This window comes from Bos grunniens, chromosome X (genome assembly GCF_055505025.1).
Source record: "Bos grunniens cultivar Pamir isolate PY7600 chromosome X, Bosgru_T2T1.0, whole genome shotgun sequence".
Classification (NCBI taxonomy): Eukaryota; Metazoa; Chordata; class Mammalia; order Artiodactyla; family Bovidae; genus Bos; species Bos grunniens.
Window position 1 is genome coordinate 36794661 of NC_141194.1, and position 14467 is coordinate 36809127.

The 14467-nt window shown below is 40.4% G+C and overlaps 1 protein-coding gene across 1 annotated transcript; it reads right to left on the bottom strand.

Annotated features, from left to right (window-relative positions):
• Nucleotides 1–1561: 1561 nt before the first annotated feature.
• DYNLT3 (dynein light chain Tctex-type 3) lies at nt 1562–12210 on the bottom strand. The gene is made up of 5 exons (XM_086387648.1): nt 12163–12210; nt 9167–9208; nt 4598–4721; nt 3904–3981; nt 1562–3385 (listed from the first exon to the last, which is right to left on the bottom strand). Exons 1-5 carry the CDS (start codon nt 12190–12192, stop codon nt 3309–3311), a joined length of 351 nt encoding a protein of 116 aa, XP_086243774.1. The 5' UTR covers nt 12193–12210; the 3' UTR covers nt 1562–3308.
• Nucleotides 12211–14467: the final 2257 nt, after the last annotated feature.

The window sequence follows — 14467 nt, forward strand, 5'->3', positions numbered from 1 at the left end:
GAAGAAGCACAAGCTGGAATCAAGATTGCTGGGAGAAATGTCAATAACCTCAGATATGCAGATGACACCACCCTTATGGCAGAAAGTGAAGAGGAACTCAAAAGCCTCTTGATGAAAGTGAAAGTGGAGAGTGAAAAAGTTGGCTGAAAGCTCAACATTCAGAAAACGAAGATCACGGCATCCGGTCCCACCACTTCATGGGAAATAGATGGGCAAACAGTGGAAACAGTGTCAGACTTTATTTTTCTGGGCTCCAAAATCACTGCAGATGGTGACTGCAGCCATGAAGTTAAAAGACGCTTACTTCTTGGAAGGAAAGTTATGACCAACCTAGATAACATGTTCAAAAGCAGAGACATTACTTTGCCAACAAAGGTTCGTCTAGTCAAGGCTATGGTTTTTCCTGTGGTCATGTATGGATGTGAGAGTTGGACTGTGAAGAAGGCTGAGCTCCGAAGAATTGATGCTTTTGAACTGTGGTGTTGGAGAAGACTCTTGAGAGTCCCTTGGACTGCAAGGAGATCCAACCAGTGCATTCTGAAGGAGATCAGCCCTGGGATTTCTTTGGAGGGAATGATGCTAAAGCTGAAACTCCAGTACTTTGGCCACCTCATGCGAAGAGTTGACTCATCGGAAAAGACTCTGATGCTGGGAGGGATTGGGGGCAGGAGGAGAAGGGGACGACAGAGGATGAGATGGCTGGATGGCATCACTGACTCGATGGTCGTGAGTCTGAGTGAACTCCGGGAGTTGGTGATGGACAGGGAGGCCTGGCGTGCTGCGATTCATGGGGCTGCAAAGAGTCGGACACGACTGAGCGACTGATCTGATCTGATAAAAAAAGACCTAATTCCTTTACCACACACACAAAAAAATCACAGATTTTTATCCCACTTTTAAAAACCTGTTATCAAGGATATAGTTTCTTACTCAAACTTTAAAAATACAATCCGCAGTATCGTAAGATTACCTTAAAAATGTGATGACGGCTGTAGGTGATGAAAATGCTTTCGGTGACTCATAATTAGATAACACCCAACTTGGAAAGAAGAGCAAAAAAGTACTTCTTATCAGAGAAAACGTAATGAGATGTTGCTATCATTTAGGGCGGTATACTGGTACTTTACAAACATAAAATTATAGCTTTACCAAAATCCAAGTTAGTACTTACAGCTGAATACCCTAATTTTACATACTTAAAGTCCTTAATTAAAAAAACACAAAACAGCAACAACTCAATTGCAAGTTGACAAATAGGACAAAATTCCTTGCCACAAATAGTTATTAGAAGCTAATAAATAGTTACAGAATATATTTTATACTGCTTTTTAAAATAATTTTTCATTAAAAAATAATAGAAGGCATAAAATAGGAACTGTTATTTATGTTAACATCGGTGTTCACCCAGTGAACACCAGTGTTTGGCTTGCTATTTTAACAGCATTTATTCTGTACAATGTATCTCTGTGGTCCAACATTCATTTCATGTCCCCATTCTTATTATTTAAAATTTCTTAAAGACGATGTCATTTCTTATTCAATGATCATCCAGAAGCAAACATACAGTGCAGGAAGATAATCTTTATTACATTTTAACTAGAAACAGAGCAGATAGCAAGTTCACGAGGTATTTTTGATTATTATTCTCTTAAAATCAGGCTTCAATAACAATAGTCAAAAGCGAGCCTTAACTGCACAGATATATTTTGGTCACTATTAAAATCTTCAAGGGCACCAAAGCCAGCAGCGTAAACTAACATAAAGGTAATCACTGAAAAATTTAATGTGCCAAAGTGTAGATCACTGCATTAAACTCTATCCTTGTATTTTCTTAATCATCTTCTTCAACACTGAACAATTATTGTTACTCGGCAAAATATCAAACATGCACATAGCATGCCTACAAGAATACTCTCTTAACATTGTCAACACTATGCCTTCCTTTCCCCCTGGAATTCAATGACTCATGGTTCCACTCCCTACATGTATTAGTGGTAATATGCAAAATTTATTTTGTTTTCAAGGTTAAATAGCAGATTGACTTTGCATTTGGTGGCCAGCTGTGTACCCTAATTTTTTATCAGTTATTTCTTTCACAAATTTAACTACATTTCATAAGCCCTGAGATATTCAATAACCTGCTAATGATTGTATACTTTTAATTTACACTTTACTCAATTTGAACCCCTCATAAGTACTTAAAATTATTTACAGATGATTGTAACTAAAGCAATGATGGAATTTACTACTTGTGTATTAGACTGATAATAAGGCCTTTAACTAAGAGTTGCATATTTTATGCAGTTTTTTGCTTGCTAGGAGCCATTCTTAAAATTACATCAATGATTCTCTGTCAGTAATAATTGCTTTTCATTTGCTTATTCCTACTTGGATAACCAGATTCACTTTTTTCCTCTTATAAAACAATATTTTTTTCTCTTTCCCAGACATAAATGTTGTCCAACTGACTAGGTACCAAAAGAAAGTTTGAATGGCATATTGATAACTATGATTAACAGAAAAATAGCTCATAACAGACATTCAATAAATGCGTCTTCTATCTGGAATGAATGAGTTGTAAGGCAGCTGTTGGAGTCTTATACTTTCATCATATGCTGTAACTAATTTTTTTTTTAATTTTATTTTATTTTATTTTGCTAATTTTCTTTACCTAGGGAATTCAGGTTACCCAATTCAATTCGCCCTCAGATGTAAATCTAAGAATTTTAAATTTTAAAAAGTGATTTAGCTATTCTCAGAAAAGGTAAACAAGTTAATAATAACAGTTGCTACTAGTTGATGGAAAAAAAAAAAAAAAGGATGGGATTACTTTCCACTAAATCATACATACAACTGAGGAGAAATAAAAAACTAAGCATTAACTGATTTTTATCATTTTCTCCACAGTTATCCTTGCAGCATTTTTGTTCATATATTTATCCCTGTTAACTTTTCTAGCTGAAAGAAAATTTAATTATCTTCATGGATTTCCCCATCTCCTTACATACATATTGTTAGTGAAAAGCTGGTGTAAATTTAAGAGTGTATTTTCATGTCATGCCATATTTATATATTTGTTTTTTGCTAACATTAAGTTTTCCCTATTTAAATGATCCTGTATGGAAAATGAGAAAATCTGCCAACTTCCTACGAGACTGCTTGCTTGCACTATTCTGTTTTTGTTGATAGTTTTGAAGCATATTGCACACTTGTCATCTAGCATATGAATAAGTAACTGTTACTCTTTTTAGAAAGGATACACTGACAAATTCTTAGATTAATGGCTTTGGCCAAGTATTTTTAGCCAGCTACAGGACAATAGCAATGGCAAAAACATTGACGATACAGTTCATGGTTCGGTTCTCCCATCTTACAGTGCAGGTTCCTGAAAACACACAACGAAGGGACTCAGAAACATCATAAACATCAAAATTATCAGGAATATATATACATTTTTCATAGGTTTTAATATCATATTTAATACAACCCATTAACTCTTCCCCTTTCCTATTTGTCTGATAGCAGACTTGCCACTAGGTATAAAGCAATTCTGTTGATCAAGTCTTGTGGGAATTTAAGTAGAGATAAATAAAGATTTAATAACAAGGACCACTATATAACTTTATCAGAAGTTGGATTTTGTTTGAGTCAGCTTAAAGTCTCTTAGGGGTTCCCAGATGGCGCTAGTGGTAAAGAACCTGCCTGCCAGTGCAGGAGACATAAGAGATGTGGGTTCGATCCCTGGGGCAGGAAGATCCCCTGGAGTAGGAAATGGCAACCCACTCCAGTATTCCTGCCCGGAAAATCCTGTAGACAAAGGAACCTGGTGGGCTACAGTCCATGGGGTCACAAACAGTCGGACAGGACTGAAGTGACTTAGCACGCACATACAAAGCCTCTTACCATCAGATGTGGTGTCCCAAAAACATGAGCTGGCTGTGTGAAAGCCATATGGACTCCTCTGGACCACTGCACAGGTCACTAAAAATAATGATGCAGAGTGAGAACACTTAAAAGGAAAAGTAAGTGTTTGAGTTCAGAGCAGTAAATGCTATATAAATAAATAAATAACAGAAAACAAAGCCTTCAGTGAATCAATTGAAAAACCTAAGTCTCTCATTTTGATGATTTATTACAATAATTGTGAACTCATGGGATCCAGTCTGTTTGTTGCCCAGTGCCATAACCAATGGTAATCGTACTACAGGAAAAATGTGGGCCAAATCATGTGCCTTGTCCCATAGGCATAATTCAGACACAGAAACAAAGAAAATCAATATTATGTGTCACCTCGCAATCCTACTGAAAAGACAGTAGGGCTGAGGCGGTTTCAGTGAAAATAACCGGTGCAAATGTAAAAGGTGATGTTACCAAGACAAGTAGATGGTTGGCAGGAGCACAAACTGCTTTTGAGTAGCAAGAGATCTCCATCTTTCAGGTATTATCATAGATTATTTGGGGATGAATAAGTTAAAAGTCCTTCACACCCTATTAGTATCCAACTTGAGGGTCTATCATTCATTTACATTCTCTAAATTCAGAGAAAACCACAGAGACTAAAGTGAGTAAACTAATGAGGAAGGACACAAATACTTACCAATATACTTATAAGCTTTTCCCAACTTAACCAGATGTGCTAGGGATTGTTCCACTATGCTTGCAGTCCATTGGTTGATATTGTTCTGATTATAATCTTCACCTCCCAAGACCCCATCTATACACTAAAAGGGCAGAGGACAATTATACACATATTGCAGGAAAAGATTTATTCAAAATATAAAATATAACCCAATAAAACATTTTAGAAAATACGCATCTGGTAAATATTTATTATGCATTGTCTCTAACTGTTGGAGAATTTTCAAAGCATTTCTGCATGCATTATCTCACTCTGAGATATTACAGGCCATGTAAAGATAAATGTGACATGGCCTCTACTGTAAAGAACTCAACAGCCTAGCAGAGAAGCTAATAAAAGAACTCTATCACACAAGGAAGACCAATCCAGGGTGATAAGTTATGTTGTAAAATGATTATGGGGGGGTGATTTTAAAAGGGTGATATCAATTGGTTAAAGAATGGCTTTGCAACACCTGAGATTTGACCTAGGTTTCAGATGCTAGAAACAAAGGAGACAAATGAAAAAATATATTTCTCATGTACAATAATTATATTTTCATCCATATAATGCTTAGCTATCAAAGAGCAAGCACACCTACCACTAAAAGTGAATCATCAACAAACACTACTTTTCAGGCACTCTAGAAACAGTTAAACATTTTCCCACAGTGTTTACTAGTATCCACTTCTGATACTTGATGAAGAGCACTGGTGTAGCATCACAGTCTTAGGTTTTAAGACTCTAAGACTCACTTTAAGACTTACCTCTCCCACCCTAGTGTGACCTTTTGCAAGTGACTTCATCTCTTGAAACCCCTATTTTCCCAACCACTGGACCACCAGGGAAGTCCCTTATTTATCTTATAACTAGAAGTTTGTACCCTCTGACTGACATCTTCCCCACCCCATGACAATTATCATTCTACTGCTTCTATGAGTTTGGGGTTTTTTAGATTCCACATATAAGTGAGATCATATAGTATTTGTCTTTCTCTTGACTTATTTGGCTGCTACTATTTTTAATTCAAGGGATAGAGCCAGGAGAGTAAAGCATTTATTCAGTTCATTCATAGAATCCAGCTTAATAAGACAGACATACACACAGGTGCACAGCTTTCATTTACTACAATTCGACTATAGTACAGGCAGAGTCGGACACGACTGAAGCAACTTAGCAGCAGCAGCAGAGGCATTAATGGCTTCCCAGGTGGCTCAGTGGTAAAGAATCCGCCTGCCAATGCAGGAGATGCGGGTTCAATCCCTGGGTCAGGAAGATCCCCTGGAGGAGGAAATGGCAACCCACACCAGTATTCTTGCCTGGAAAATCCCAAGGACAGAAGAGCCTGGCGGGCTATGGTCCATGGGGCTGCAAAGAGTCAGACATGACTGAGCACACATGCAGAGGCATTAATGGGCTTCCCTCGTGACTCAGACAGTAAAGAGTCTGCCTGCAAGAGGCATTAATTAATATGGAATCCTAAGCTGGATGGTATAATATCTTCACTAATTATAAAATATAAAAAGAGAAATGAAATTTAGAGGGACTGAAGAAAGTAACATGGCTCAAATTATTCTCCCAGGACATTCAATAACATGAAGAGTTAGGAGAGTCAGTGGCCCAAGGGTCAGTGGGCCAGCAATTTCATTCTGGCTTTACCATTCCCAAGCTGACAGTCTTTGGGAAACCTCTGCCTCTCCCTAGACTGCCATACCTTAATGAGAAACAAGAGCCCTTGTTCCCTTTCACATTATCTAATAGGACCACTTCAGTTTCTGTTTGAAGCAATAGAAACATCCGGGGCCTGTGGATGCCATTGTAAATAACCCTGCTAATTACTATTAATTAACATTTAGCCTCTTCATTACCATTAACCAGGAGACCTACTAGATAATGAGGTCCTTAACCTGCTCTGTATCCACAGGGCAAAACTCAGAAGTCAGGCACGTAGCAGACACTCCATACATGTTTGCTGTTCAAGTAATATTGGCTTTGATATACTCTCTGGACATCCTGAATCAAATGTACTTTAGATTAAGCTCCAAGTTAATTCCATTTGTAACCCACTTTTTCTACCAAAATGTGTTTGTGGCAAATTCTATTACTGACAATGAATAAAATATATGCATATCACTGATGAGTGAGTGGCTCTAAGACTTCAGTAGGAAAAATATAGTAGCAGAGGAGCTCAGAGCAAGGACTCTTAAGAAAATAAGGAGATTGGCAGAAGATAAGAAAAACAAAAATGCCTGCTGAAATTATACAGTCATCTGGGAAGTGTTGAAATGTTTTCAGTAGCGCTCTCTCTCCCCACCCCACTCTCTGTCCACCTTCCCTCCTTCCCCCACCTCTCTCCCTCAACTTTTTAATGTCTCAATAGCAAACAGAGTTGGCTCAGGGAGAGGAAAAAGAATAGACTAGTAGCAAAATGCCACCTGTGGGAAACCTGAGATGTCTTTCAAGTCTCATATTTCATATGAAAATTTCAAATGAAGCTTGCTTTTGACTCCATAGTGTATCCATTTGTATCCATTGTATCCGTTTGTTATCGGTATTTGAAAATGGTTATTTATATTACTTAACCCCTTCTTGCAAGTATGGAAGTAAAACTGATGCCCTAAAACACACTCAGTGGCTTCTAGGACCACCTAACCACCACTAAGTATGTGTATCACATTTTAAGAAGCATGGTTCTTTTACCTGAATAAACTATTTAAGTAACCCATGCATGTGGGTTGAAAAATCCAACAGAAGAGTTTACAATGAAAAGCAAAAATCCTCTCCTCCCTACTTTTTTTCCCCCCATCCTTAGCCCCCTTCTGCAGAGCAAACACTTTTAGGGTACAACTGGTTTTTAAAATCTCTTAAGGGTCCCTTACATATCTCCAGATAACGTTTTTATTGCTATGACATGAAAATTTAGTTCCCTGTGACCACCTGCCACCTCCTGCCCCAACCATGTCCCCTCAATATAGTGAATTCACTATTTTTACTTCAGTATATTTACACCATTAGGAGCACGTTTCTTTTCTACTCTGGATGTTTCTTTCTACACAGAGGATTTTTCCTGATCATCCCTGGCCTCTTGCCCCACCTGTTATCATTCCTCCCCATGGAGGGGGAGCAAGTTACCTGCTGGTGCTCCACCCTTCTCATCTGGGAGAGCCAGTCTAAAGAGTGAGTACAAGGAGAATCAGATATCACCTTTGTTATTGGTTAAAAACTACATTAAAGATTGGGGCTTCCCTGGAGGCTCTGTGGTCAAGAATCCACCTGCCAATTCAGGAGATGTGGGTGTGATCTCCAAATGCTGTGGACCTGAGTATTGGGTTTCTCCTTCCCTCTTCACCCAAACCAACGAAAGGCACCAGCCTGGTTAAGTGTTTCTGCTGACTCTAACTTTTCCCTGGATGCCTCTTCAGAGGTCTGAACTGAACCGGTACGCAGTTTGAAAAACAAGCTCCCATCTCTAATCTTGTTGTCGTTCAGTCCCTCAGTCATGCCTCTTCGGCAACCCCATGGACTGTAGCCCACCAGGCTCTTCTGTCCATGGCATTTCCCAGGCAAGAATACTGGAGTGGGGTGCCATTTCCTCTTCCAGGGGATGTTCCCAACCCAGGGATCACACCCACATCTCCTGAATTGGCAGGTGGATTCTTGACCACAGAGCCTCCAGGGAAGCCCCAATCTTTAGTTTTTAACCAATAACAAAGATGATATTTGATTCTCCTTGTACTCACTCTTTAGTCTTTTCATGTGGTTCATAATCTGTGTAAAGAAGCAGGTACCATTGAAAAGACTCCTCCAATACCTCAGCATCCTTTGCTTCATGTTCCATCCAGCAAGGACAGTCTTTGTTGACTTTCCACTTTGAAAAATGAGGCTGCTATCATTCCTGCCCTCCCGTGATCCATGCTATCTTCCGCCTCCCCAATGCTCTCATTTGTGCTTCTGCATTGTCAAAGTATGGAAAACTTTGCATTTTTAAAATCATGATTTCATTAAAAAAAATTAGTGGTTTAGTATTTTTAACTCTATATCGTATTTGTTACAATATTGCTTCTATTTTTTTTGGGGGGGGGGGCGTGATTAAACCCATGCCGCCTGCACTGGAAGGCAAAATCTTAACCACTCGACTGCTAGGCAAGATCCTGCATTTTGTTTTAATAACGAAATATTCCTGGCTACAAAGTTCTAATACATGATTCTGAACTATTAAACATTTACAATAATATGTGGCCCCATTGGAATAAAAGTTATTTTATTCAAAAGACAGAAAATCAGCTTTAGAAAACAGCAAGCCAATATTCTAGATCAACACTTAAATATCCCTTTCAGGGTAAGCCTCAAGATGCCTAAGAGCATACAATATGACTGACAGCATGCAATATAACAAACACAGAAGCAGCCCTATAAAGAATTAGTGAATGAATATTAAAAATCTTGTTTAATACTCAGGCTTTTAACTTTGTACTGAAAGTGAAAACACAGTTTTAAAAAATTTCACCAACGCATCAATCTTCAAGATAAACAAGATACATAACTCACCTCTTTAACAATATTGTGGGCTTCATCAGCATTGAAGCCAACCTAAAGATGGAAAACAAAAGATATAGTGGCTTTCAACACAGACTTCCTTCTCCTGGGAGCTATGATGCTACACAGAATACCCTAGGCTGGCCTAGACAGGTATTGGTGACAGGGGACCGAAGTGAAAAGGGGCATTAGGATTAGATTACTGAGGCTACTAATCCCACCTTGATCTTTAAAATCGCAAAATGCCATGCCACCTACCTCCCTGGAGATTTTCACTTATTAGATCTTGGGCAGAGCCTAGGCAACATTTTTCTTAAAGTGCTTTACTCATATGGGGTTTCCCAGGTGGTGCTAGTGGTAAAGAATCTGCCTGCCAACACAGGAGATGCAAGAGATGAGGGTTCCATCCCTGGATTGGGAAGATGCCCTGGAGGAGGAAATGGCACCCCACTCCAGTATTCTTGCCTGGAAAATTCCATGGGCAGAGGAGTCTAGTAAGCCCACAGGGTCGCAAAAGAGTCAGACATGACTGAGAATGTGAGCGCTCATATACACACTGCTACTGTTGCTGCTGCTGCTGCTGCTGCTAAGTCGCTTCAGTCGTGTTCGACTCTATGCGACCCCATAAGACGGCAGCCCACCAGGCTCCCCCATCCCTGGGATGCTCCAGGCAAGAACACTGGAGTGGGTTGCCATTTCCTTCTCCAATGCATGAAAGTGAAAAGTAAAAGTGAAGTCACTCAGTCATGTCCGACTCTTCGCGACCTCATGGACTGCAGCCCGCCACTCCTCCGTCCATGGGATTTTCCAGGCAAGAGTACTGGAGTGGGTTGCCATCGCCTTCTCCTAGCATATACACACTACTATATATAAAATAGATACTCAACAAGGACCTATTTATATAGCACAGGGAACTCAACTTAATATTCTATAATAACCTACATGGGACAAGAGTCTGAAAAAGAATATATACATGTATAACTAAATAATTTTGTTGTACACCTGAAACTATCACAACACTGCAAATCAACTATACTCCAACATAAAATAAAATTTTTTTACAAAGATATGGGCAGCACAAGAAAAAAAAAAGTGTTTTCCTGGTGATTCTGATAAACACCCAGACTGCAGATCATTGTGTTGTAAAGCTCAGGAAACAGGAGACAGACATATGTGTTATCAGTACACAGGAAATAGTTGTGACCAAATAATAATGAGGGGGGCCATGAAAAAAGAATGCTGGTAAGTTTGAATTTTGTTCTTAACTTATGCTTGGCAATTTATGTGGCTTTCCTGAGTTAAAGTTTATGAAAATACTTGATCATTCCAAATTACTGTTACTTTATAACATATAAATAATATTTAGACCTTTAATCTATGCCCATAATACAACAGGTCTGGCAACTTTGTCTTTCTTGGGGAGTGGCCTGATACAATCTTGAGTTAAAAGCAACTATTAATGACTAAAAAATGTCCTAGAGTCAAGAAATAGGTTATGTGATAAGATCTCAGTCTAAACCAAAACATTTCAGGTAGTACATGACTTGTTTCCATGGAGACATTTTTTAGGTGCTTTATGACATCAGCATGTTTGTAAATCCCACTATACAACAAAATAGTTAAAAAACCGAAGTAAATCCTGAAAATAAGTACCTTGTTGAGTACAGATTTAAAGTATTTTCAACTTATTTAATTATACCAGATAATTCCCCAACAACACCCTAAATCATCAGAATAATCATGAAAACAGGTGTCACAACTGCCCCTATTAAAATAATTTTACCTTCAAATAAGGTCCTTATCTATTTTCAAAAGTGGTCTACAAACTAAATAATGTCCATTTCCGTTCAATTTGGAAGGTCACCAGGGAATCAGGTTGTACTGGATGGCCATGGTAACACATGTAATTTTATTTCTTTTATAATACAGGCATTTAGGGGGTACCACCTTAGCAGCAACAGCAGTACAGAACCCTCTCAGGAGTCAGGAGACTGGTACTTTCAGGGGATATGCCTTGAGGATGAAATTGCTTATGTTTCAATTTCTAAAATAAGAAAACCACTAACCTTGAAGCCTGTATGCCACCTGCATCATAGCAGCCTGAGTTTAAATGTGATCTTAACTTCTGCAAAAGCTCACATCCTAAAGATGAATGGTCCAGAACGCCCTTCCAGGGGTCTAATAATACACTATTTTATGCTGCACCTCCACCAGGTGCCTGCCTAGTTTTATTTCAGGGCACCATTCACCTGTGGCTACCACTGGACAGAAAATGTCTTTGTCTGTTCTGCCCTGTCACAGGTTATGCTGGGATCCAACAGGCCTCATCCTCCTCCTGGTTAGAGAGAAGCCAGAGTTGTAGCTGTGTAGTCAGAGGTCTGGGTTCAAATGGAGTGGCTGTCATTTCTGGCAGTTCTAACTTTGACTTAGCCGCCATGAAAGTCACAGTCCCCCGTGGGTAACAGGAAGATGACAATTGACATCACGGGCTTCTGGTGAAGTTTTGGGAAGCCTGAGTCAATAAGCAAGGGCTCCTAATCCATAAAGTACCTCCTTCCAAACCACCCCAGTGAGAGCGCCTGGGAGGGGCAGCGGCTCTGCCACCAGGGCCTCGCTTGGCAGGGATGTGGCCCCTGCTTTGGGGACACCAAGGGGCAGAGGAAGCAGCCAGGAAGACCGGTTCCCAAGGCCCGCCCTGTAGACGGGCGGCTCCCGCCACCCCACGCACCCTAAGTCAAGGCTTCTAACCTTCGGCCCCGACCCCACTGCCAGCCCCCAGCGCTCCCAGTAGCTCCTGCCATCCCGACTCTCACCCCACCCTCAAGGCCTCGGGGTTGGGGGCCGAAGAAGGGCGGGGCGGATCCCAGGCCCTGTGGAGAGGACCTAGGCACGGCGGACGCTGCACCCCAACTCTCTTGGCTGCTGGATGCCAGGAGACCACCCTGCCGAGACAAAGTGCCGAAACGGGCGGGGGCGGGGGTCGCTCGGGGGCGGCGGAGGGGCGGTACCTCGTCGCAGGGGCGATGGTACTCCTCCATGGTGGCGCCGAGTCTCCTGGGGGGCGGAGCTATGGGCGGGTCAAGCTCCGCGGCCGCGCACTGGCCTCGGGGGAGGCCCCGCCTCCGTGCATGGCCCGGGGCGTTCCCCACGCAGGCCCCGCCTTTGCGTCCTCGCAGTGGCTCCACCCTCCTTTCCCCTCATCCCAGCCCTGCCATCACCACTCTCCCGCAGAGCTCCTGCAACTGGGTGTCTCTCTCCGTTGCCTCCAACCATTCTGGAAACCGTAGTTTGCTGTTAAAGAGCTAGGATTTGTGCCAGTGAGGGTCAAGAAAGGGTGACCTAGTGTCAGTCTGTCTAGAGTCCTCATTATTTAGGAGTGCCCACTGCAATGGTTATTTGTACATATTCGTGCATCATCCCGCAAATAGTGTAATGAATGCAATGGTGAATAAGTTGCTTTGATTTGTCTTCTTACTAGCTATGTCACTTGGAAAAATTAACCTTCCACAACCTCAGTTTTCCCATATGAAAACAAAATTATACTTATTTTATGACTGGTTGTGGCATCAAATAAGATGCTGTAGGTAGAGGCTCTCACACCCTTCCTCCTCCATGACTATGTAAAAAAAAACACAACTGATTTATAGGAGAGAAGGTACAAATATACTAAATTATAAATATTAGCAGAACAATAGTTACATTTGTTTTTAAGTTATAAAGCTTCAGATACTCCTAAGTAGTTTCTCATTTAAACCCATGACAACCCAGCAGGTTTGCTTCTGTTACCATCATCCCATTTTTCGAGATGAAACTGCAGGGTAGAGAGTTTAATTTACCCAAGGTCTCATATTCAGTAAGTAGTAGAAGAATTTAAACTTAGGAGGCTGATAGCAGCACCCAAGTTCTTAATCACTGTATTAGTTTCCTCTTGTTGCTGTAACAAATTATCATAAATTTTGTGGCTTAAGGCAGCACAAAGGTCAGAAATCTAAAATGAGCCTGTAGAACTACATTCCCTTTGGAGGCTTAAGGGGAGAATCCATTTCCTTGCCTTTCCAGCTTCTAGAAGCTGCCTACCTTTCTATAATATTTGACATTCAATAAATGTCAAATACTTTAGGGACCATGCTTTAAAACCACTATAGCTCTGTTAGCATCCGGGTTGCAAGAAAAAGAAGATTCAAATAGGATGAGCTGAAATACTAAGGACCTTTGTTTTCTGGTATAGTCAGAAATACAACAGTAGACATGTTCCAGGTTGGTTCAATAGCTCAACAAGTTTTTGGAACCTTTGAGCTGTCCAGCTTTCCATTCTACTATCCTCAGCATATCAGCAATATTTGGTCATGGTCATACATAGCTGCAGCAATTCTTGTGTTACAAGGAATGAAGTTATCACATCCAATGAAAAAAGTGCACATTGACTTGGGTTTATTGATTTTTCTTAGTAAGGCAAATCTTTCCTTCAAGTTCCTGGGAGTCTTGTCTTCAGGACCCTCCCAATCACCAACATTTAGTCATGTAGATTTATCCCTTGACAAAACCTATGTGAAAAAAAGTCTTGTATTTTCATCTTCTATGATGAAAAGTGAGTGTTATTAGAAGGAAAAAGGGAATGTGAAATAAGCCTTGGTAGGAAAGTCCTTATCAACTATTTTCATGCAGTGGTCCATATATAATAGTAATATTTGCGTGGTGAAGTGAAAGTGTTAGTTGCTCAGTCATGTGAAACTCCTTGTGACCCCACAGACTGTAGCACACCAGGCTCCTCTGTCCATGGGATTCTCCAGGCAAGAATATTGGAGGGAGTAGCCAATCCCTTCTGCCAGGGATCTTCCTGACCCCGGGATCAAACCTGTGTCTCCTGTATTGCAGGCAGATTCTTTACCGTCTGAGCCACCAGGGAAGCCCCCAAAAGATTTCCATGCCTCCCCACTGGGGAATCAAACTCTGGTCTCCTGCATGACAAATGTGGGTACTCACCACTATGGGGTAAACTACAGAGGCTTTGGGGGCATTTTATGGTGTTTGGTTAAAAAATATGTATTTTCTTTAAGTTATATAATTGTAAGGAAAAAATAAAATACAAAGGTTGTTAAACATTGAATTTGTAAAAACTTGCAAGTGAAATCATTCAAATGTTTTAATGAGACCCTCAATTTTGCTTTCATGGATAATATTTTATATCTGGATTTATGCTTAAAATAGCTATATGCAATTTCTGTTTGAGAGATTTTAATAATTATTTATCCTCCAAATCTAAATAGATTCTGTTGTTGAGAAGTGTTCTTCATAGGAGTGACTGATAAAACA